This window comes from Musca autumnalis, unplaced genomic scaffold (assembly GCF_047663935.1).
Source record: "Musca autumnalis isolate F117 unplaced genomic scaffold, ASM4766393v1 scaffold_1, whole genome shotgun sequence".
Taxonomy (NCBI): domain Eukaryota; kingdom Metazoa; phylum Arthropoda; class Insecta; order Diptera; family Muscidae; genus Musca; species Musca autumnalis.
Window position 1 is genome coordinate 213,959,286 of NW_027411644.1, and position 23,662 is coordinate 213,982,947.

Here is a 23,662-nt window from a genome sequence, read left to right on the forward strand (position 1 = left end):
TATGAACAAAAATCAGCTGACTGCCATTTAAATCCTCCAAAATGTATATCTAAATGCAATGAGATTTGTACTGGATTTATTAAATCCAGTCGAGGATTTATGGCTAGTCTAAATGAGCTATAAAACCTGATAATGCAATAAATCCGGCTAATGAAGTCATATCTAAATGACCTATTAAACAATGAAATTGACAGTTGCAATCGAGTGGATTTCGTAAATGTAACCCAAGCACAAGCCCAGAAATGACGCAAAACTCAAACTTTGATAACGCTGACCATTCATTTACAATGGACGTTTTCGTTGTGTTTTAAAAGAGCGACTACTCTTGCGCTGGCGTATGGCGTATCGTTTATTTAGCTTTACGACAACACATTTTGACAAATCAAAATCAATTGTCAAACTGGCAAAGAAGAAAAAAAACGCTTGATTTATTTTATCGAACTGCATTCCAACAAACAAAAAGTTCTTCGGGAAAATTCGACGATTGCACGCAAAAAATACGGGTGAAGGTTTTTTGCAAACAAAAAAACTAATTAAAAAGGAAAACAACAAAAAAAGTAAACAAACAAACTTTCGTGAAGAAGACTCGAAACAATCGAAACAACAAATCGTGTAAAAACTAATTTGGGCAAAAAAGTCTTAACACAGCAACGCTACAGTATCATGGATGAATCACGCGAAGAAAACCAATTCATTGTAGATGATGTAAGCAAAATCATCAAGGAAGCTATCGAAAGTACCATTGGAGGCAACGCCTATCAGCATGACAAGGTTAATAACTGGACCGGCCAGGTAGTGGAGAATTGTCTCAGTATGTTGACCAAGGAGCAAAAACCCTACAAATACATAGTCACCTCCATGATAATGCAAAAAAATGGTGCCGGCCTACATACAGCTAGTTCATGTTATTGGAACAATGACACTGATGGAAGTTGCACAGTTCGCTGGGAAAACAAGACCATGTACTGCATTGTTTCGGTCTTTGGTTTGGCTGTATAAGCAGATGTATGGATGATGGTGTAGAGTATGTTAATAATTATAATCCTTTTATTTGTAAGTTTTTTTTTATTTACGAAACATTCGATTCAATACTGTTACAAGTTGCGGAAAATCAATTAATCGATAACAACTCCAACAATGATAGAACATTGATGAATAGGGTATTAAAAATATCTTGGCAGCTGCAGAAGCATTTTATTGATTTTCAACGCGGTTTTATGTTTCTCGCTTGTTTTAGTTATTTTAAGGGGAGGGATGGAGAGACTCTTTGTAGAATTCCAAATTTATTTTCTTAAAGAAACAAAAACGGTTAAATTTCTAAACAAAAATTTTGTCCACAACTGTATAATGTAAAACAAAAATGTTTGGCGAATTTAAATATAGCAACAAATATTTTTTAGCTAAATTTAGCACAGCAAATTACAAATCACTTTATAAATATCAATGAAAACAAAAAAACCCAAGCTACTATCATCATTCAATGCTGTTACAACAGCAATAAAAACACCACAAGACAACAACAACTTGCAAAGTAGTGGCTTTGTTTCTCTTATGCAAAACATAAATACATATTGCAAAATAAAACAACTTATCTCTTAATTATAGTAGATTATAAATAATTAAAAGAAAAAAACGTAGAAAGCCGAAAAAACATGAAAAGAAATGAAATGTATTTTTGTAAACGAACAACAATAAAAATTACCCATATAATTAATAGACTTTTATTAACAAAATCATTGCATATAAAAAATTAATAAAAATCCCAAGGAGATAGAATCTACAACATCTCTATTAATAATGTAATAAGCATTTTCAAAATTTCTTCTTTTTCACATAGTATTTTCTTTAATCAGTTGTAATTTTAAAGACAATTTTTTGTTTACTTTTTTATGTTTTTCTATTTTTAATTCTAGTATCCCTAAATCTTAACTAATTCTAATAATAAAAACTACCTACTTATAAACATAAATAATTTAATAAATTATCAAAGAAAGAAACAAGCAAACAAACAAGAAACGTAGCAATTATTATTGTCGTTTTTGTATAGTATAAATCAGTTTTAGAAATAGAATAATAACAACGGATTAAGTGTGGGGGGTTCGTTCGTTCACTCATATTTTATGCACATTGTGTCTTGTCACGTAAATGTTTATGTTATTTTTAACGTGGGTGATGTACTTAATTCTTTCTATTATTATCAAGTAACTGGCAATGGAATGACAACTAAACAGCTATAGGAACTGATTTTGTAGCGTGGTGAACAAATTAAACGTATTTTTCTGTAACATTCCCTTCCGCTTTAAGTAAGTCGTAAATTCTAAATCAAGTAAAGGTGGTACCTATATTTGAAAAAATAAATACATAGGAAACTATGTTATTCCCTATCGCAATATTAGAACGCATATCCATTCTTCCTATACATGCCAGCTTTGCTACAAAACACGACAGGCTATCGGCTGTAAATAACTTATCTCCAATTATTTCTGATTCTAAGGCAAACGTGGATTTCATAAACAGCTCATTTTTAAGTGTCTGCTTGCGATATCTCGCCTCTCAGTCCCGAGAAATTGAACGTGAGAAATCTCATAAAAATGATGAAAGTATACTTCTTTAAGATTTTTAGGATGACACCATCTTGTTGCAGCAAAGGTACGTACCCGATTAAACGTAGCAAATAAATTACGAACAGACACAACACGGTTGGACATCTGTAGCTGCAAACACAATAGATAGCCACAGCTTGCATATTCCAAACGTAGGCCAACCCCAGTGACCCCAGAATCAGGGATCTGACACAGAAAGTTAACAGGTTTGTCGGCGAGCATAAGCGGAACAAGTGGTTAAATCATCTGAAGAGTTGCAATATTGGAGCCGGTAAATGTGAGTTGTGGGCAACGATTAGGTCACTCTCGAACCCTGGAAAGAAGGAAGATATATCTGTAGTCACGTTTGGCGACGTTACGTTAATTGACCCGAAGACGTGCCAAATTATTTCAATCGACAGTCGCATCAGATCTCTTCCTGTCGAGGATGAACCACCACAGTCTACAATGGATGATGTTGCGAATGCCATTAGGAACGAAAAACATCTAAAGCGTTGGGCCCTGATGGAATCTCTATGGTAATGCTGAAACAAAGTGAATCGTACATGCCGATTTCGTTCTTGTAGCCCGTAGCAAAGACCATTGCTTACGGAATCCATGCTGATGATCGGCAACTCGATAGCTATTTTTGACGCTGGAGAGGACCAGCGTCAAAAATAGCTATCGAGTTGCCGATCATCAGCATGGATTCCGTAAGCAGCACAGCACGACAACAGTTCTTCACGCCATCTACACACATATTTGTCGATGACTCAACCAGGATCAGGAACAAAAAGTCCAAACCCCTTAGAGTCAAACAAGGAGTTCCCCCAAGATGGAGTGATATTTGCGGAACTGTTTAACCTCTACCTCCCCTGTATTCAACCCCCACCAGACGTGGTTCTGCCGTCAGGTACCTTCCTGACGACATTTGTGAAAAACTGTACTCCTATTTGACCGATCTTACCACTTTTTTCCATGCGAGGAATATGCATATATCCGCCACTAAATCTAAGGCCAGTCTGTTCACCAAATGGACGGCTCAGGTGAGAAGAGAATACCGGGCACAAACTACCCCAAAATTCTAGGGGTCACATTCGACAGCACGTTCTCGTCATCCGCGCATGCTGCAGCAATCTGCTAAAATGTAGAACAAGGTCCTCAGGTCCCTAGCCGGTAGCACTTAGGGTACAGATAAAGGGGTCGGTTATGGATATCAACCCAACTCCAGTTGCGTTGCCGACCACAAATTTAGGGGTCGATTATGGATGTCAACCCAACTCCAGTTGCGTTGCCGACCACAAATTTAATAAGAGAAATTTTCGCATTGGAATTCATAATTTTTAACATTAAAATAATAAACAAAGGTTCAAAACACTGGTATTGAATGAATTTGATAAAAATTTCTGTCGTTTCACTTATTTTAATTGTATGATTTTCTCTTCTGGCAACGCAACTACAGTTGAGTTGCTATCCATAATCGACCCCAAAGAATCCTTGTTGACCAAATATAACGGTCGGTATGTGGTAAGCTATGCGGTGCCAGTTTTGTGCGTGAGTGTAAGTGGAACGCAATGGAAAATATTGAAACTTGTCAGAATGCCGCCGCAAGAACAGCAACAGGGTTCTTCCTCATGTCATCGGTCGACCATCTTCATGAGGAGGCAAAGATTCGTCAAGCATATCAAGCCGGTTTGAATAGCATTCACACGGACACAGTATTTTCCGTCTTTTCCGCAAATTGAGATGTACAGGAACCAGAATGGAGTCCGAAAATTCTACCAAAGAGTGAAACATTAAACTGATGGCTTTGGTACAGGCACACCCTCTTGCAGATACCAGCAAGGTAATTTGGCAACTGATACAGAAAGTGTGCTCAGGATATAAAATCCAATAGTAGCGAAGACGACGAAGGTAACACAAATCCAATCCCAAGATAGTATTGAATGCATACCGCCCAGCCAAGATGAGGTAAACACAGCAATAAACAGACTGAAGAATAATTGTGCAGCAGGAGGCGTTGGCCTACCCGACGATTGGAACATGAGTATTCTGTGCCTCTTCCACAACAAAGAGGATATGACTGTGTCCTAACTGTAGGGACGTAAGTCTGCTCCCTATTTTTTATAAAATAGTATCGGGAGCATAATTCTCGCATACTTGATCGAGTTATTTCGATCGATATTTTCAGTATTTGGATTACGCCATCCGTTGTCGAATGCACTTTCGAATGGAATCTTGCGAGTTTTTGCCCGTTACACGTTTGCTGTCGTAAAGATTTTGCAACAAAACTAAGAAAAATCACATACTAATGCTTTTTTCCAATAAAATGAGTAAGAAAACAAGTAAGAACAGACTATAGTCGGACGGGGCCGACCATGTGATACCCTATACCACTATCCCTGTGCACTAGCTTTCCGGGCTAGCTGTTATAAGATTTGCATTAGAAATTTTACCAATTTTCACACAAAAGTTTTGATCAATTTAACCCGCTAAATATTATCCGATCATACCGTTGACTTGCACGCTACTTCTTCATCTCAAACAAAAACTACGTTTAAAATTTCGCGCCGATCGGACTATTATTGCGACCTACAGAGCGTGGTTGATAAAATTCACTGTGGTATGCTGATGCTATCTTATAGGGTTGTTAAGCAATCACATGTGTGTGTGTCTGAGTGTGTCATTGACAATACGCACGGCAAACGTTTCCCAAAAATACTTCTTGTTTCGGTGGTGAATGAAACAACTCGGCAAAGCATAACCGAAGTTACATTTCCGCAATCGTACGGTTTCCATCTTTTTACATTGAAAAGTTTGTGTTTTTGTTTTGGTTGTGAGAATGAAACGATTCAGAGAAGCTGAAAAGTTTGTGGCTTTGTGTGATTGGTACGGGAATCGTTTTGTTTGTTTCCGTTCATTGATATTTTCCAATGCCAGAATCCGATTTTTATATTTTTACATCGTGGAATTTATTTTTAATTTTTCACAATTTTTTATAATTTGATGCAATTTTCATGTTTTCATTTCTTTTTACAAGAAACTTGCCGCACAACAACTTGTTTGTATTCTTTGTGTTTACCATATATGTACATATTTTCACCTTTCGATATTCCAAGTCATGTCTGACTTTGTAAGATGACATTAACTATCCGAACAGTCAGAAGAAATAGCACAAACGGTGACAAGACCAAGCTGATGGTATCAACGCCAACGCGTGGCTTGGTGAAAAAGTTGGTTCATATAACTTTGAGAAAGTTGGAAGTCTTCGACTACAACATCAGCAAAATCAGTTGTGAAATAAGAAGAAGAATAGTACTGGCTAAAAGATTATACTTTGGCTTAAGCAAGCAGTCTAAAAATAAAGCCACATCTCGTCAAACAAAAATAACGGCTGACTTCCGTTTCATCAGTCAGGGTTAAAAATGCTAACGCCATATTATCAAAAGCACCTAATTTTTGCAGCTTTGCCTGCTAAAATTTCTTCGAAATATGTTTTGCAACAATGAATAACGGGATCAGCCTGTCGTCAGTTCCTTTTTTAAAAATTCGTCAAAATATTTCAGTTGCACACTCATACATTGTACGTCGAGTACTTCGAATGCAACTAAATGCATCAGAAATAAGAATGATAAATGTTTGCTTTTTACCCGCGTTAAAAATGCGCAATTGTGGGGTTTCGAAACACGTAGCTTCGCAGTTGTTAAGTACTACGGCGTTAAGAAACATAATACTTCACACCTTTGCAGTCATTTGATAAGCAATTGACGATACGGAAGTCAGTCAATACTATGCAAAACACTGATATTACACGTGCTAATGTACGTCCCAATTTACATTGGGCGAGTTTACTTGCGGCAATTGTCATTTTGTAGGAGAGAGAGGTGAGGCATTTGGTAACCCTTTGCCTCTCAGCACCCTCTCTCACCTACAAACTGACAATTGCCGCAAGTAAACTCGCCTAATGTAAATTGGGACTACGGTTCCGAAGCCTGGGTACTTGCGTAAACAGATATGGCAGTGTTTGAGAGAAAAGGTATTCAAAAGATCTATGGGCCAATAAGCATTGACGTTGAATATCGAGGTCGCATGAGCCACGAGCTGCACTACTGTAATTTCATTAAATTACTCTAGTATGGAGCTCGATGTAAGAACCCCTAGTTTCGTGAACGAATACAAGGCAACTGACGTTTCGGATTGTTTCTCAATTAAAATGTTTATTGTCTTTGTAAAAACAAAAAAATTAACTAAATATAAATCATTTATCTTTGTTATTCCTTCTTTCTTCGTGAAAATTTAGTTGGTAGTGGTGGGACATTCTTTGGTGCTTTCAATGTTAATATTGAGGATCTTGATTTGGGTAATGCATATACGATGTGGGCATATTTCGTCACTTTAGCTCGAGGAGCATTAAGTTCTTGCGACAACACAGCGGCATCAGTTTGATAGTTACCGCTTACCAAAAGAGCCATAACAATGAAATGACACAATGCCTTTTCCGTAGAGAAAACTGTTCTCGAGCCACTAAAAAAAGAAATTCAAACTTAAATCATGGAAGAACAAAATTATTTGTTGTATGCATATATCCTTACCTAACACTCGAATTGGGATCAGCAAAACGATCACGAACATTATTTTCAATTTTTTCGGAAATTTGTGAAAGCTCTGCTTTCTTAAGAGAGCGTACTCGTGATTTAATTAAATTCAACAAACAATCCATATACATAATGATTTTTAGACGTTGTAAATCCTCAACACTAGCCGGGCTTTGTTGTATGTCGGCAATAAGTTGTTTCAACCATTCGGAAGCGATTCTGTGAAAAGAAGAAGGTTAAGACGAATTAAGAAATTAACAGATAGGTTTTAATTACTCACGGAATTTGATCTATATTTGTTTGGTATACAGTTTTGGCTTCTTCATCCAATCGATCCATAAGTTCAGTGGGTATAACATCCGACATTGCATAAATGTCACTCACTTTATCGGCTTCCTTATTACATGGTGGTCGAATAGTATCAAAATATTTGGTATTATCAACTTCTTCTTCTTCGTTTTCTAGTATTGATTCGTTAACTGTTTGATTTAAACTATCCTCAACCACTACAATATCCATTCTCATTTGTTCCTGGTCGTTAACATAGCGTGATGCTTTACGACCACCGAATTTCTTCAATAGTGTCATTTTAGTTACTTGATCCGTTAAATCACTCTTCTTGATTTGATCCAATTCACCATATATGGTGTTTTTAAGGTTAACCTGATCGATAGGTATGATTGTCATCTGAAAGAAGAATATGTTTATTTTAGACTTGAGGGTAGTCAGTGCGATTTATAATACTGGAAGTCCAGAATGTCACCAGAGTATTGGGGAGGAACTGGAAGAAGAGAACCGATATAGTCCATTTTCGAATTTGATATATGTTTGGAGGTACGATTACGATGTGGAAAATTGAGTCCAAATCGACGAATCCCTTATGAGCCTTTTTGGTTGGTGGCCGTAGGGTTTTTACAGAAAGAATGGACTTACCCCCGAATGAAATATACTGTTTTAATATGAGCCGCGAGAACTACCTGTTTTAAAAATTCAAAATTTGAATTTTTGGATTTAGGAATTGGACCGATATAGTCCATATTCGAACTTGATCTAAGTGTAAGAGGGATATTTCGATGTGCATAGGTTGGACCAATCAATGTCAGTCATCATTGCAAAAGATTGATTTGATACCTACAGCCTTTTTTTCTCAGAAAGTATGGACCTGCCCCCTAAAAATTATGTTCAGTCGTATAAGGGGCCACTTTTGTTTTTTTTGTGAAAATTTGTTAGGCAGTTACCGATTACCGAACCTGATCTATCATGTACGTGATGAAAGGCGAATCAACTTGATTTGCGGAATCGAAATGGTATATATTCGGCGAGTTTTTAATGATATATGTATACAGTTTTGCTTCGCGAACGCCTCTTATTTGAATATCTTCAAAATTACGTCCAAACATACTTGTGGGTCAATGTGACCGGCAATAAAACTGCGCCGCTTCTTTTACTTCGCAAAATGGATATCAGAATTGTTAAAGGGGTCATTACTGGATATCACAGTAGTAGATCTTTGACAACATTGAGTACTGCAGCTCCATCGTGCCCTAGACTGACAAAAGAAACCTGCTAATCCCTATTGATGGGTTTTTCAAAGATTTAAATACATAAAGATTGGAAAACTCAATCGTTAACATTTACCAATAGATGGAGTTAAGCTCTGTTGTTACGATATCATAACATTCTGTTAAGTAGTTAACCATTTCATGTGGTTTTAACCGCCAAGTTCATATTCAATGAACTGGAAACTGCTATGGAATACATCCTGAGTCCAACTTTTCGCTTTCCTACAATTGGTACATATAAGCCGAACTCGCTTTAATGGGGTTTTTATCATTAACATACCCCTGTTGTTTATAAAATGTTTATATACTTTGTTCCATAAACATTTTTGCATTATGCATCTTTTCCAGCCTTTACAGTTCTATGTCTGGGTTTTTGCTCTCATAATACCCATACCTTATTCGTTTTCTTGTTGCGTACACAAATGTAAGTGTCCGTCAATTCACTGGCTTCACTGTTATTTATAACTCCATGATAGAGGTTTCCATTGGCAGCCAGTAGTGCACCAAATTTAGCTTTATCTTGATTAAACCTTAGACGTGTAAAATGTGTATTTTCCTTTGTGAATGCGGATAATTTTCCATTTTGAAATTTCACTAGAAAATAACTTAAATTAAAAATATATACCAAATGAAACTTATTCATTGTGGCTTACTCAGTGTGGGAACAACGCCATTTTTCTTGCGACTGTAGATTTTTTCTATTTCAACCTTTTCCTTCATTTTCGTCTATTTTAAGTAAAAATATTATAAAATTTCAAAATGTAAATAAAACTTTCGTGGTTCCACGTTTTTTTGGTGCTGTCAACAAAATATAAACATTTCTCCAGGTTTGTAATCGGGTAATCGGTATTTCTCTCATATAGGTTCACATGCTTTAATTGTTTGTACAACGGTAAAAACAATAAAAAATGTTTTGCGTATATAAAAACGTTTTTATTTTTTATTTATTTTTCCCGAAGATTTCTTTTATAAATCCGAAGGGAAGTAGAATATAAAAATAAATAAAAAATAATAGAATAATCCTACGTGTTCTTGCCCGGCACAATGTGAATTGATTTTTGTTTTTATTTATTTTGGTGGCAAAATAGATAAAAAAAAATTACCGTGTACTTCAAAGGAGATTTTTAAGTTTGTCATTCCGTTTGCAACTCCTGCTTGTTGTTGTCGCAACAGTGTTTTTATTATATGTCCATATTTACATTAGGCGATTTTCCTTGCGGCAATTGTCAGTTTGTCGGTGAGAGAGGGTGTTGAGAGGCAAAGCGTTACCATATGCCTCACCTCTCTCTCCTACAAATTGACAATTGCCGCAAGTAAAATCGCCTAATGTAAATATGGACTAAGTTTATAAGTTCGTTTCTTGCTTATGCCCGTAATTTCTAGCCCTAGGTAACCGGGTAGGTAGCTACCTATTAGTTATCTTTACCTACGCGTTTGGTAATTTCTACGTGCCATTTACCGAGGCGTGTAAATTTTGAAAACATGTGGTAACATTGGTGATTTTCATTCATGATTTCGCAAAAACATTGTCACATATAAGTCGTTTACAATTTTTAACACATTGGCAACGATCAACCAGGCAAAATCCTTGGTGTAAGTAACACGGCCGTTTTCGACCCGGTAACGTTACCTATGGATTAAAATTATGAAATTTTGCTTACACGGGGGATATCTATGAACTCATAGATAACTACGCGTAGAAATTACGGGCATTATTAATCTGGCATTGGGTCTATCTGCGGTTCTAGGAATATAGCTGTTTCGATGTGATGTAACTACAAATCTACTTGAGGTGCAATGTCTTGTGGGCCTGTGCTGCATGCTGGGCATATGTTTTGCAGATAGAAATTCAGACGCCTCTCTTTCTAGATCACGAAAATCCCTCCTGACATGCTTGGCTTGGGGATGCTATCCACCATATGGCGATTAGAATGGCAAGTACCTCAACTAAAGCATGCAATCATCCGCATACGTTTCGATCTCAATGCCGTCTGGAGGGTAGAGGTTAAACATCTCCGGAGATATCAACCCACCTTGGAAACTCCCCGTTTCACTCTACGGGGTTTGAACATCTTGTTTCTGAATTCCACGTAAGAGTGGCGTCCAGATTTTCCAACGTTTCAATCTTGGTCCGAGGGAAATTTGCTTGTTGTCCTCAAAGAGCGTGGAGTGCTGTCCTCGACTAATATGTGTTGAGATGGCATGTAGCGCTGCGCTGCTTACGGAACCTATGCGGATGATCGGCAACTGGATAGCTATTTCTAAAGCCTCAAGAGTCAGTGCCACGGACGACAAAAGCGAAATCGATCTGTACGATTCATCTTTGCTGGCATCCTTGCCAGACTTTAGCGGGACCAACCTGTTCATTTTAAAGATTTCGGGAACAATGAGGGTGGCTAGCGTCAGGTTAAGAAATTTAGTGAGATACTCCACTCCCGGCTCATCCAACTGTTTCAGCATTACCATGAAGATTCAATCAGGGCCAAACACTTTGGATGATTTACATCATCCACTGTGCACTGCGGTGGTTCATTTTCGGCAGGAAGAGATCTGATGCGACGTAGTACTTTTCTCTTCGCTGTCACTCCCGGGGTGCTCGACAAACTTTCGATTAAGGGGTCGATTATCCATAACAATTACCGTTGAGTGGCGTTGTCAGTTGCCAAAATTAATTTATGTATGGCAACCTTCAACTGAAGTTGCGAATCTCAGTTGACGAAGCGGCTATTTTTCGGCAACCACCTATTTTCAGTTGCATTGAACATTTTCGAAGAAACAGGCTATAAAATAGAAAAGAAAACCATTTTCTTAACAATTGTTGATTCTTTGCATCATTAATTGATTTTGAGCCATGCAATTGTTGTAATCATTGTCATGGGACTTTTGGAATCTTTCCTCCGCAAAAAAACCTCAACGCAGCGCACAATTTTAAAAGTGGGGGTATTGCTGTTTATCTCTAAAGTATAGTACACATTGGCAAGCAAAACTGACAGTCATCGAGGTCTATTTCGTGAATATCAAAGCCTAACTGAAAATTTGCTTTTGTAATCTGTAAATAATGCCGTATATATTGTTTTTCAAACATTTTTAGCTAAATAAAAGCTGTTATTTTCCGGAAAATTGTCCTAAAAGTACGTTGACTGTCAGTTTTGCATGATAGTGTGTACTCCCCTTAACTTACTTTGAAGTCATTTTATAACGTTTACACAACGTAAACTACGGCATTCCTTGGCAATCAAGATATTTCCAACATGCATTCAATTCCTATGGATATGCCTTGTCCTGTACAGTTTCTTCATCATCAAAAAATAATTCCACTGAACTTATAATTTTAAAATAGTTATTTTTATTGGCGAATTGTGGGTTTTGCATTGAATATAGAGTTCAGAAGTTTGAAAAAACACTTATCGATAGCACGTTTATCGACCACCCAGTTGTGTTGGCATCAATAATACAACATTTCGTCTTAGTCGCGCTGGAAATTGACAACGCAACACAAGTTTAGTGACAATGCATAATCGACCGCTAAAAACAACTTGGGCACCTCATCGGGTCAGACAACGTAACGTCGCCAAATGTGACTGAGGTCATATCTTCCTTCTTTCCAGGGTTCGAGAGTGACTTAACCGTTGTCCACAATTAACTTATACCGGCTCTAATGTTGAAACGCTTCAGATGATTTAACCAATCGTTCCGCTTATGCTCGCCGACCAACCTGTTAATACCCACATTCACATCAATAGACGTGTTCTTTTACGAATATTACGTTCTTTAATTAATATCGGGAGCATAACTGTTGTGGTCCTTACCAGATAAACATATAAATAGAACATGATCTCCTCAGCTCTTTAAGCAGTGCAAATGCAATGTAAATTATCAGAGGGTATAAAAATCTATTCTCAGTTCGGTTTATGGGAGTGTTCGGTATCTGTAGTGCGATTCTGTAACTTTTTTTAATAACGAACCGACATCGGTAGTTAACGAAAATATTCGGTTGAGTTAACGAATGTCCTATTCTGTAACTTTATGTTACCGATTGTAGAAATCGTTAACTCATACCGACGAATATCGATTGGAAGGAAATGTCAAATATTATATTTTTATATTAATTAAAATATATTTTGAAGCTGAAAACATTAGCGGTATTCACTCATTGTGGTAGATTTACAACTCTTGTTAATGTACTATATGTACCAGGGTTTTTTACAACGAAGTGTGAATGTCTTTTTTGTGAATGTCGTAAACAATTCGAAGCATCTTAACGTCGTCGTAAGTCTATCTTTTAGTTTCAGTTTTATTACACTTTTTCATAAAAATTTGTTTTTTTCTTGGCCTCCATTATTTTATTATCTTTTATTCTTTTTATTTTTCCCATTTTTCCACCAAAAAACAAAACTCCGACATAAAATAAAACTCACAACAAAGTGACGGCACAACAATCAGCTGTTCTAACCCTTGTAAAAGTACAATGGAATGTTTACAAGACTTTTAGGTCGAGTAAATTAACAACCCTGTGGTAAATTAAACTTTCATGTATTTTGTTGTTGTGGTATTGTAAACACTTGTAGATCTACAATATTAACAACATGTACAAGATCTACAATGCCACTTTACAACAATGAGTGAATACCGCTATTATTTCGTCGCGAATACAAAACATGAAGCGTTTAAGAAGGAAACAATTCAGACTTTTGAAGGAATGTGGCTCAAATGTGTGTCTTTTGGATGGCTACGGATGCCAGTAATGAAGCATTTCTTAAGATGTTTTTATTGTATGTGTGATTTAAAATTAATAAAAGTGATAAAACCACCATTAATCTTTTTAAAAGCGCAGTTGTACTTTTTATTTAAAAGTTGGGATCATATTTTGGGTTGTGGCGCTCTGTATCAAAATTCAGCTGTGATATTTGACATGACTTAAGCCCCTTCTGTGATCGTGGATCCACGTTACCGTCATTTGAGTTTATATATTCACATATTCAATTCACGCCCACATTAAAAAAATTTCTCATAGCGGAGAGTATGAAAAGTTCGAAAATCCAAGCTTATACGCCATGTTTAGCATTCTGATTGTTAGTGATGCTGGGTTTAAATCTATGAGATTATCGCAGAACAAAGTAGGTTATAGTAATACTCTTCACGTGTCACGTACTATTTTATTCACGTCACGCGCCTCCTAGAAAGATAGTGTTAAGGACATTGGTATAGGTCTTACATAGCAGTACCACACTTGAGTTCTTTTGAAGCATTAGCTAACGTTTTTCCTCTTTAATAAGTAAAACAAAAGTTAGCGCAGTCTTCATGTTGCGCCTTCGCCGATTTAATTGATGCTACATGTAGATCTTCCAAGGGAAAGTTATGAGTTAATCGAAGATCTACAACTTTCTCTTTGGTGATCTTTATGCAGCTTAAATAAAATCGGCGCCGGCGAAAGCACAACAGTGGCGAAGCTTCCCCCTGTTATCCTACATAGTTAACCCTTATGTAAATGCCTTAAAAAGATTTTTCTCAATAAGGCGGAATTTACCTTGTGTACCGTCTTTATTGACATAGCATATGATCATATAAAACGCCGTTGTTAAAAGAAATCAGCAAAATATTGCAATAATTTACTGTCGTTAAGACTTAACAACTACTTTTTTTTGGTTGTTAACTTAACAATAATTTTCGGTAATTAACGATAAAATTTACCGACAAAAATTGTTAAAATTGGTTACAGAATAGCACTTACCGAAAATTATCGTTAACTACCGACATTCGTCGTTAATTCTGTCGTTAAGGAGTTACAGAATCGCACTACTGACCACCTAAATAAGGAAGTAAAATAATAAAAATAACAATTGTTTATATTTTTATATTAGATTTTCTATTTATATGTATATTTTATACGTCTTCAGTTCTTCTTCGACATAATCAGCCCAATTATGAACGGCCTCTCACCGTGAGTTTTCTCTTTCTCGCCTCCTCCCCTATTATAAACATCATATCGCCGTGAGTGATGTTATGTTCTCACTGTTCCCTTATTATAAACAACAAGAGGGTGAGCAAAACTCACCTTCGTGAAAAAATTAGCTATTACAAATGTAAAAAAAGTGAGAAAAAGAGGCAAATTTCTGCTGAAATTTCTCACTACCGAAATCAAAGTGAGTTGAACAAAAAAATTTAAGTGTGAACATTTATTTTAAAAAATACGAATATTTTGTATCTGTAATGATAATTAATTGTATTTTAGGTTGAAAGTAACAAAAAATAATAAGAGATTTTTTATGTTGTGAGGTTATTGTTGACCTTTGGACGCTATTTTCTTTGGTTTTAATTTGGCTTGAGGTCAACTTAAAAATTTAAAAACAAATGGGCGTTTTTGTTTTTATTCTTATAAAAAGAAAGAAATATCATTATTATAAATTTGTACCATAATGTTTATAGTTGCATAAAACGAATGTTCTTGTTTTTTAAAGCTTAGGACATTGACCGCTAACATTTTTTCAGAGTTCTTTACGAATTCGGTCTGAATCTCTGAATTCTTTCAGAATTTGGTACAAAATTGGGTCTACCTTCAGTTCCAAGAATGGCATGTAACTATCCACTGGAGTTATATGACTAGGTTTGGCATCGCATCATTAAAAGACGCAGAGTGCTGTGCATGGTGCTATCAATATTTGCCTAAGAATTTAGACGACTGCAATATCCCAAGTATAGTTGAGCAAAAACTACTCTGGTTTGTTGTGGACTTTATTCACACTATATTTGTTTACATTAGAACCTGCGACTATGTGAAAGCTATTCAAAACTACTTGAAATGCTTGTTGAGCAAGGGATTCTATCCAGTATGGTTGGACTTCCCTCTCTAGAACGTGAAGATCATTCTTGATGGACCTAGTGTGTCGGGCCAACCCACCCAACGTTTTAGTTACAGTACTTGCTCGGGCATTACCGTGAGAGCCATCCCTATCTCACGGTAATGCCCGAGCAAGTACTGTAAACTAAAACGTTGCCCGTGGTATGTATCAGTGAAGGAAGGCCTAAATCGAGTTTTCAGGTATGGACAGATCAAAAAGGTACATTCTGCATAAAGCGGCTAACAACTATACAAGGACCCAATCAGGAGCAACCCATGTCTGCAATTGTTATTCCTAGAGAGAGTAATGTACCCGATTTGGATCTTTTGGGGTCGCAGTCTTGGAAAGAATGGGAGATGGTGCTAAACACAACTTCCACTTCATTTCCTTGGTATTCCTCAGAATTTGCCATTTCTGTTATCACCCAAAATGCAACATTAAACATTTACTTATTGTAGCCATTTAATGACGTTTTTAAACGACATTTGTTCACTTTTTTACGATTTTCCAATAAATTTCACGAATTCTTCAGTGTAAATAAACAATTTTCACATATCTGCCAAAACAAAAGAACAGCTGTTACAGATGTTGCCATGTTGTTTTAATGTTGTATTTTCTTTTACCAATATCCATGTTCTTTTACAGTGGATTGTTAATAACTGACATTTTTCTTGCTAGAAATGTTTATTAATTTGAAAATTTATTTATTTTTTATACAAAAAATAAGAATTAATTAATCTCAAAGTTATTTGTGCAAAAAATGACGGTATGGCAACACAAATTATTATTCCAAGGGTTCACAAGTCGCGCCATTATTTTCCATTTTCCGACTTGTCAACCCTTGTTCACTTTTTGTGCTCCTCCCTGCTCAATCATAATAGCTCGAGCAGGTGAAAGTGAACTGCAACTCACTTGTGAGTAGCTCCCTACGTGAAGATTCATAATCGCTATGAATATTAGAAAAATAATTATTTTGTTTTTTTTTTTTTATAATGATTAAATAATAAACTCAAATTAAAATCTTGCAATTTTTCGCACTAAGAGTTAATCATTAATTATACGTATTTATCATTTAAAAAATATACACAACAAATATTTAAGAATTACTTTTTTTGTTTTCTTTGTTTTGTGTTTAAACGCCTGTGATATTCAAACTAACATCAAAAAATACTAAGCTAAGGAAATGACTAATATTAATGAATATTGCAAAAATTAGTAGGGGACAAAAGAAATAAAAATATATTATATACAGATAACATCAGACAATATTTCTCTTTGTTCCAAATTAAACTGAAAATGTTTGGAGTTTTTTTCGAATTGTTCAATTCAAGCAGAGTGTCCGGAACGATTTTGTGTACATGGCTATTTAACACTAGGATACACACGAGGAAAGAGTGTTGTTATTTTGGTTGTATTCGGAATTTGAACAATCATTTTCATCTTCATGTTATGAGTAAGAAATCAAAAAGAAAAAAAGAAAAACAAAAATCACTACTACTCCGTGGGATCAGCAGTGGAGTTCGAAGCAGCTGAAGGTAATGTCGGTGCTGGTTTTGGCGATGATGTGTTTGTAGTTGTCGTGGTCGTCGTTGAAGACGCTGTTGTTGAAGATAGAGGTGTTGAAGAAGATGTTGCAGTATTTGATGTTGCAGAACTTGTCGCTGTTGTTGCGGAGTTGGCTAAACCGTCCGTTTCCGATGTTGCTGTTGCAATAGCTGCGACTTCATTGTCATTTGCACCATTTGGCGGCACAACATTATCATTGTTAATTGCATTAGCACCATTTTCTGGGGCTTGGACTTGATTATTATCTACTTGATTTTGTTGACGCTGTTCATGCGTTCGCCTTGTATACATAATAAAACCAAGCAGCAGCGTTAATATGGTTATCATATATAAGTCCCAGTTTGCAGCTATATTTTCGTCCAAATAAAATATGAACTTATAAGGGGACTAAAAGTAGAGTGAGTGAAGAAAGAAGAAAATTTAACTATTAAAATATAATCGACAAATAAGGAGGGCAGGTTTTTTATGAACAATTTTAAGCTTATGGAGGTTATTTTGAACGTAAATTCACTCGTACCGTTTCAACTTAAAGAAGAAAATGGAAAACTCACGGGGAATTTACGTTCAGAATAAGCCCATATTTAAATATTTTTTATGATATTCGAGGTAGACTATATACATAGGGGTCGATTATGGATGGCAACTGAACTAAAGTTGCGTTGCCAGAAGTGAAAATCACACAATTGAGTGAAACGACAGGAATTTTTGTCAAATTCATCAAAAACAGTGTTTTGAGCCTTCGGCTATTACTTTCTCCTCCAAAGTCGGTATTTTATTTATTTATTTATTTCAATTTTCATACGCAGAAATGGAATTTTCCATTATAAAATTTGCTGTCCGCAACGCCACTGGAGTTGGGTTGCCATCCATAATTGACCCATAAGTATATGTTTTTCATTAAAAATGTCTTGACTTACCTCCTTAATCGATTCAATTTTGGCCAACAATTGTAGTTTTAACAATGCTATAGCTACGGGAACTTTAGCATCGGCATTTGTAACGGCTGCCAAATCATATAGACGTTTGGCTAAATGCCAATCCTTTTTCATTCCCAGGCCCTTTTCGTGCATATAGCCTAAATTAAACATTGCTTGTGCGTTATATTGTTGTTCCGATGCTTTACGATATAATGCGGCAGCAGTTTCGAAATCAACATTTGTGCCCCAGCCATAATAATAGTAGTCACCCAATTTGACCTGGGCTGCTGAGTAACCCTGTGATGCGGCACGTTTCCAATAGTAAAATGCCCGTATCAATTCCTCGTTACGATCATGGAATATTGAAACATCACCACGATCCAAAAGGAAAGCAGCATTTGATTGGGCAACTTCATAACCAAGTTCAGCCAATAGGGCGTACTGCATATAGGCTTCATTGATGCGATAATTTTTATAATCTGAATAGGCATGCATCAAATTAGTGCTCCAACGACCGCGTTCAGCAACATTTTTGAAGAACTGTATGATGAAGAAGAATATAAAGAAGCTATTAAGTTTATGTTTTGTAATACATTCTCATGGGAGTTGAGATTGTATCCCTTAAATAACAATTTAATACCACATAAAATTATGAAAAAAGTTACCTCTACTGCCGCTGGACAAGAGCGCAGCATACCAATACCATAGGCATGCATAAAACCCAAATTATAGTAAGCCAAAACGTGGCCAGATTGTGAGGCCAAGTTGAAGTACTTAAGGGCCAACTTGTAATCAGCTTTAACACCATTTCCAGCTACAAAAATAAACAACAATTAATTACTATTATAAAACACTGGATCACATATCTAAAAAACTTACTAAAATACATATTTCCCAACATCAATTGGCCATCAACCCAGCCTTGATCAGCAGCCAGTGTGAAATAATTTAATGCCTTTAATGGATCTTTGGGCACACCCAAACCTTTGAGATACATTAAACCTAAACCACTTTGGCCCACTGGATCACCCAAATTGGCAGCTTTAGAGAAGTACTGAAAAAAAAACACAATAAATAAAAAATAAATATTTTACCTTATTTAAGTAAGAACTTACCTTAAACGCTGTTTCATTGTCAGCTTTGATATGTTCACTACCTTCCAAATAGAGCTTACCCAAAAAGGCATAACCTATGGCATTACCGGCATTGGCAGCTAATGTAAAATATTCCAAAGCTTTTTGATGATCTTGTTGTATGGCCTTGCCACCTTGATAGTATAATTGACCCAATCCAACCTGGGACTGGACATCTCCCTTGTCGGCCAACAACTGGTAATAGTCTACAATTTCTGTTTCTTGACTACCAGGATTTTCCAATTCATCCAGTAATCTGACACGATGTACTAAAGGACCACTTGAAAATGTAACTTTTTGCGCAACCTTTTTAGCCACCTTTTTATAGTAGGTAAGCGACTTTTCACAGCTAGCTGGTACATTAATGCCAAATGAATAACGATAACCTAAAGCCATTTGAGCATAGGTATGATCACCTAAGGCGGCCAATGTTAGGTGAATTAAAGCCAATGGTTGGCTGACATTTTTTCCACCCACACCAACGGAATAGAGGAAAGCAAGGCCCTGGAAAAAGAGGAAAATTATTTTTTTTAAAAGATATTTGTTTAGCTTAGAATATGGAAGCTGTTAAGAATGAATCAATTTGTCATTGGCCATTCCAGAAGATAAAACCCCAAATATCTTACTGTTTTGTCTTCTGGAAGTGGTTTAGTTTATTGCTTTTTCCGATTCTCGGAAGAGTAAAGCCTTCAAAGTCTTTGCAAAGAAAAATCGCCTAATTATTATCTAAACCGTCCGGCCAAAAAAAGGTAAGGCTTTCGTTGCGCTAGTCAAAGTGTCGGTTAAAATAATTTTCGCAAATTTTCGGATTAATCAGCGCGTCTTTGCCAAACGTAACTATAGTCCTACAAACATTTTCCGGGGTGACATAGCCGCTGCATTCAATTAATTTGCTCGCTGCCGCTAATGTTTACCGCCCAGTTACTTCCAGTCATTGGGGTGGTTTGGCGAAGCTTATTTCGCTTATTTGCCTTTCAAATAGCCTTCGCCGTGAAATTTAGTTTGACTTAGGATATTCCGTCAGAAAGTATATATCGGGCGGCAACTCGCAGTGAAATCTGCATAAGTCTACAATAATTGTTATCAGTAAAATGTTAATACGATTTTGTTGCATTATCTTATCAAATGAATGTATGACACGTAATCGCTTAAAGATAATTTGGAAAATAGCTAAGGCCCATAGAAGATACTCTTTTTCTGATTATGTTTAGCACAGTTAACTATGTTCCCAGATATACGCATTGAGGCGGTTGCGCCAGCTTGAAGTCAGTTAAGTAAAATCTATCCCTCTCTGGCTATCGTTTAGATAGGGCTGTTTCTTCGTAGTTACTGAAGAAGATTGCGGTTTTTGGTTGCATTTGTTGGGTAAAAATTCCCAATATTTGAAAAAAAAAACGCCACAAAGAATGCCACTATTCTATCCTACTCATCTAGAAGTTATCTCTTGTAGCACTGGACCTTAAGCTATAGATATTGAAGATTTCTCCTGTAATAATTTCTGAAAGGAACTCGAGTGATGGCTCTTTGACAGATTTCTCCTCATGAAGATGGTACCATGACGCTGCCATATCTCATCAGCTTCGCCCAAAGTGTCTTCGGTGGTTTCTATAATAAATCTGGGTTCGGCACTGTTTTAGGATTTTTTGCTTTACTTAATACCACCACCACTTTACATTACATTAGGTAAGGACAAACACAAAGAAATTGCCGCTTTCATAATTTTAGCTGCAGTTTTGTTTTGGATTGTCAGACTCTACAAAAAATAATAACTATTATTACGCTCAGTCTCACCATATTAGCTTCGGGCAAACCCTCCTTAGCCAATTCATCAAACTCCTGTGCCGCATATTCAAAATCGAAATCCATATAGTGTCCCAGCACTTTGGCCCATGCCAGTTCGGCACGAGCTTTACTGTGTTTCATCTCAGCAGCTTTGCGCATTAACGTAAAGGCAACACGTTTATCGGAATTTGGTTTGGATAACATTTCCATGGCATTTTCAAACATACTTTCGGCTAAAAAAGAAGAAAGTAAAAAGTAAATATAATATCCAAATAAAAAAGCCAAGAACATACCTTCCACCTGTTCTGGCGTGGGATCAATAACTTCTTGTGGCTGTTGCCTGGCCTCGAGTAGCTCAATTTCTTCTTGTAATTTCTTACGCACAACTTCCTCGCTCCATAAACGTTCAAATATGGCAAATTTAAGCAATTTGTTCTTCCCCTCCGCTTCAGAGCTTTGCAAGTTGGCAGCAATTTGTGCTGCCGTCTTGGCGGCTTCCATTTGATCGTCAATGTATTTAGCAGCTTTGCGTATATTACTGGGTATATCATCTGGTGCGTCGTCACTTCCAACATTGTCAGATCCATCATGTGGTCTATCGGGATCTTCTTTGTCATTGCTTGGAGTTGACCTTTCTTTGGATGCATCAGCAGTGGATGGTAGAACCACCTCCGGACCTTGCAACTGAGCTGTTGCAGTTTCCCATTGTAATGTCTGTAAAATCAGCAATATACTGACGGCCAGTAAGCCCAATTTCATTGTGGCGATGCTGCACGTATTTCACTCTGCAAAAAGTAAAAAATTTGATTTGTGAAACCCAAAATATAAAATTATTCACAAAATAATTGTTTCTTCTTCTTCGCACTTTTTGTTTTCCTTTTTGATGTTGTGTTTTGTATTTCGATTTTTTACGAATGACGTGGATAACAGTGTAGTTGCTTTTTAATACCCTCTTCTTTACCTGGTGTTCTCTTATCAAATCTTTTGAAATGTGAAAAGCACTAATAGAACATCTTCCCCAGTATTTACAAATATTGTCGAATTAACGAATTAATAAATTATCTTTCTTTTGCTGAAAATCATTGATATCCAAAATAAATGAGAGAAAATTGTTAAACAACTGACATAGGCAAAGAGAGAATAAGTTCGGTTTGTTGTCACGACTGACATCTACGTGAAGTCACGGCACAATAATTAAGGTAGACGAATTCTGGCGCCATGTTAAAGCACCATCAGCATCAAATTTTCAACGGTTTACATTACAACAGCTTTGTTCCTTTACGTAATGTTTCTTAAGGTAGAAATAAAATGAAATACGCCGCATTTTCACGCTAAGTTTCATGTAAAAGACTAAATGCTAAAATACAATGAACTTTGTTGCTTGCTTCACGCTCAGTTTCATGTAGAAGAATAAAGCCCAATTATTACCTAATTCAAATGCTGCCTAATTCATTTGAATTAGGTAGTACTTGGCCTTTAGTCTTTTACATGAAACTGAGCGTGAAAAAGCGACGTATTTCATTGTGTTTCTGCCTTAAAGGCCAAGACCTAAAGACCTAATTCAAATGAATTAGGCAGCATTTGAATTAGGTAGTACTTGGCCTTTAATCTTTTACATGAAACTGAGTGTGAAAAAATCGGCGTATTTCATTCTATTCACACCTTTAAAGTTTTATCACTTTTACTATTTTTAACTCGGAAAGCGCTCCTAACCCAAAAAAGTAGTAAAACTTGAAGCGAAGTTTGGGAGAGAGCATGCCAAAATGGACTATTCTTTATGAAATTTATTTCATTTGTTGTTATTTTTTAAGCAGCCATGTTTGTTTTTGATAGTTCTCTCTTTTGCTACTTTTACTATTATAAAAAGGAACAAAGCTAATGTAAAGGAACAAAGCTAATGTATTTAAGGCTGTGTACACACACTGCATCACCTTTTCGTACTTGTTGGGTTGCATTTTTTTCGTAATATTGTAAGAAGCGTAACACGTCGTTATGGTTGTTTAAGGGGTGTTTACACTATCTATGAATGTCATATGAGATGTCAAATTTGCTACCTGTGAATGTTGTATACATAGTGTGACCACTATGAAAATTTTCGTCTATCAAAATAAAAAACTCATATGTACATTTTTCATTTAGTCGATGGTCAGACTAGCAAGGTTTCATGAAACCAATTTCGTTAAAGTTTCTTTTCAAATTTCGTTAATGTCCACACACATTAACGTGAAATTTATGATCTTTGCGTGTCCTCTTTATTTTACCATTCGCGTTTGTTTTGTTTCTCATACCAATAAAAACGAAAAAAGACATAAATGAACCAAAAAACAACACAAAATAATTAACATTAATAATTAAATTAATATTAATAGTTAAATTTTCACTATTTCATTAATTAAATGTTTTTATTAAATATATTTATGTTTGTTTTGTTGTTAACGTTTGCTTGAGAAAATAAAAATGAAAGAAAATTGAAGAAATAATCTTGCAACGAAGAACAAGAAGAGGCAACACAACAAACACAGAAAACCATGTACATGGGTTTCACTACTTCATACCCCTCGCCTATAAACTTGACGTCGCCATGTTGAAATCGTGCTAGTCTGACCATCGACTTAGGGATCGCTTATTTGGCCATGTATTTTCGCATTCAGTTGAGAAATTAATTGTTAGAAGAAAACAATTTTAA

General features: G+C 36.2%; 3 protein-coding genes across 4 annotated transcripts; 1 reads left to right on the top strand and 2 right to left on the bottom strand.

Annotated features, from left to right (window-relative positions):
* The first annotated feature begins 381 nt into the window (after positions 1–381).
* Positions 382–2,016, top strand: Dlc90F (dynein light chain 90F). Its single transcript, XM_073960075.1, has one exon. The coding sequence runs from the start codon at positions 664–666 to the stop codon at positions 997–999; it is 336 nt and encodes a 111-aa protein (XP_073816176.1). The 5' UTR covers positions 382–663; the 3' UTR covers positions 1,000–2,016.
* A 4,751-nt stretch (positions 2,017–6,767) lies between these two features.
* On the bottom strand, positions 6,768–9,587 carry Polr1E (RNA polymerase I subunit E). Its single transcript, XM_073963996.1, has 5 exons — positions 9,393–9,587; positions 9,134–9,333; positions 7,458–7,864; positions 7,175–7,396; positions 6,768–7,106 (listed from the first exon to the last, which is right to left on the bottom strand). The coding sequence occupies exons 1-5, from the start codon at positions 9,457–9,459 to the stop codon at positions 6,854–6,856; spliced, it is 1,149 nt and encodes a 382-aa protein (XP_073820097.1). The 5' UTR covers positions 9,460–9,587; the 3' UTR covers positions 6,768–6,853.
* A 6,570-nt stretch (positions 9,588–16,157) lies between these two features.
* Hrd3 (HMG-coA reductase degradation 3) lies at positions 16,158–22,181 on the bottom strand. 2 transcript variants are annotated; one of them, XM_073960076.1, is made up of 8 exons: positions 21,938–22,181; positions 21,270–21,761; positions 20,986–21,209; positions 19,177–19,698; positions 18,941–19,115; positions 18,727–18,875; positions 18,062–18,601; positions 16,158–17,531 (listed from the first exon to the last, which is right to left on the bottom strand). In XM_073960076.1, the coding sequence occupies exons 2-8, from the start codon at positions 21,733–21,735 to the stop codon at positions 17,073–17,075; spliced, it is 2,535 nt and encodes an 844-aa protein (XP_073816177.1). In that variant the 5' UTR covers positions 21,736–21,761; positions 21,938–22,181; the 3' UTR covers positions 16,158–17,072. The 2 variants fall into 2 exon arrangements, with proteins under 2 accessions (XP_073816177.1, XP_073816178.1); XM_073960077.1 differs by having other exon boundaries at positions 21,842–22,124.
* Positions 22,182–23,662: the final 1,481 nt, after the last annotated feature.

Coding starts and splice junctions, on each gene's coding strand:
- Hrd3 (XM_073960076.1), bottom strand. CDS start 21,735: ATGAAATTGGGCTTACTGGCCGTCAGTATATTGCTGATTTTACAGACA. Junction 18,876..18,940: donor GTTGGGAAATATGTATTTTA/GTAAGTTTTTTA, acceptor TTATTTTTGTAG/CTGGAAATGGTGTTAAAGCT. Junction 17,532..18,061: donor AAATTGAATCGATTAAGGAG/GTAAGTCAAGAC, acceptor CTCTACTTTTAG/TCCCCTTATAAGTTCATATT.
- Dlc90F (XM_073960075.1), top strand. CDS start 664: ATGGATGAATCACGCGAAGAAAACCAATTCATTGTAGATGATGTAAGC.
- Polr1E (XM_073963996.1), bottom strand. CDS start 9,459: ATGAAGGAAAAGGTTGAAATAGAAAAAATCTACAGTCGCAAGAAAAAT. Junction 9,334..9,392: donor TGGCGTTGTTCCCACACTGA/GTAAGCCACAAT, acceptor GTTATTTTCTAG/TGAAATTTCAAAATGGAAAA. Junction 7,865..9,133: donor GCAACAAGAAAACGAATAAG/GTATGGGTATTA, acceptor TTCTTCTTTCAG/ATGACAATCATACCTATCGA.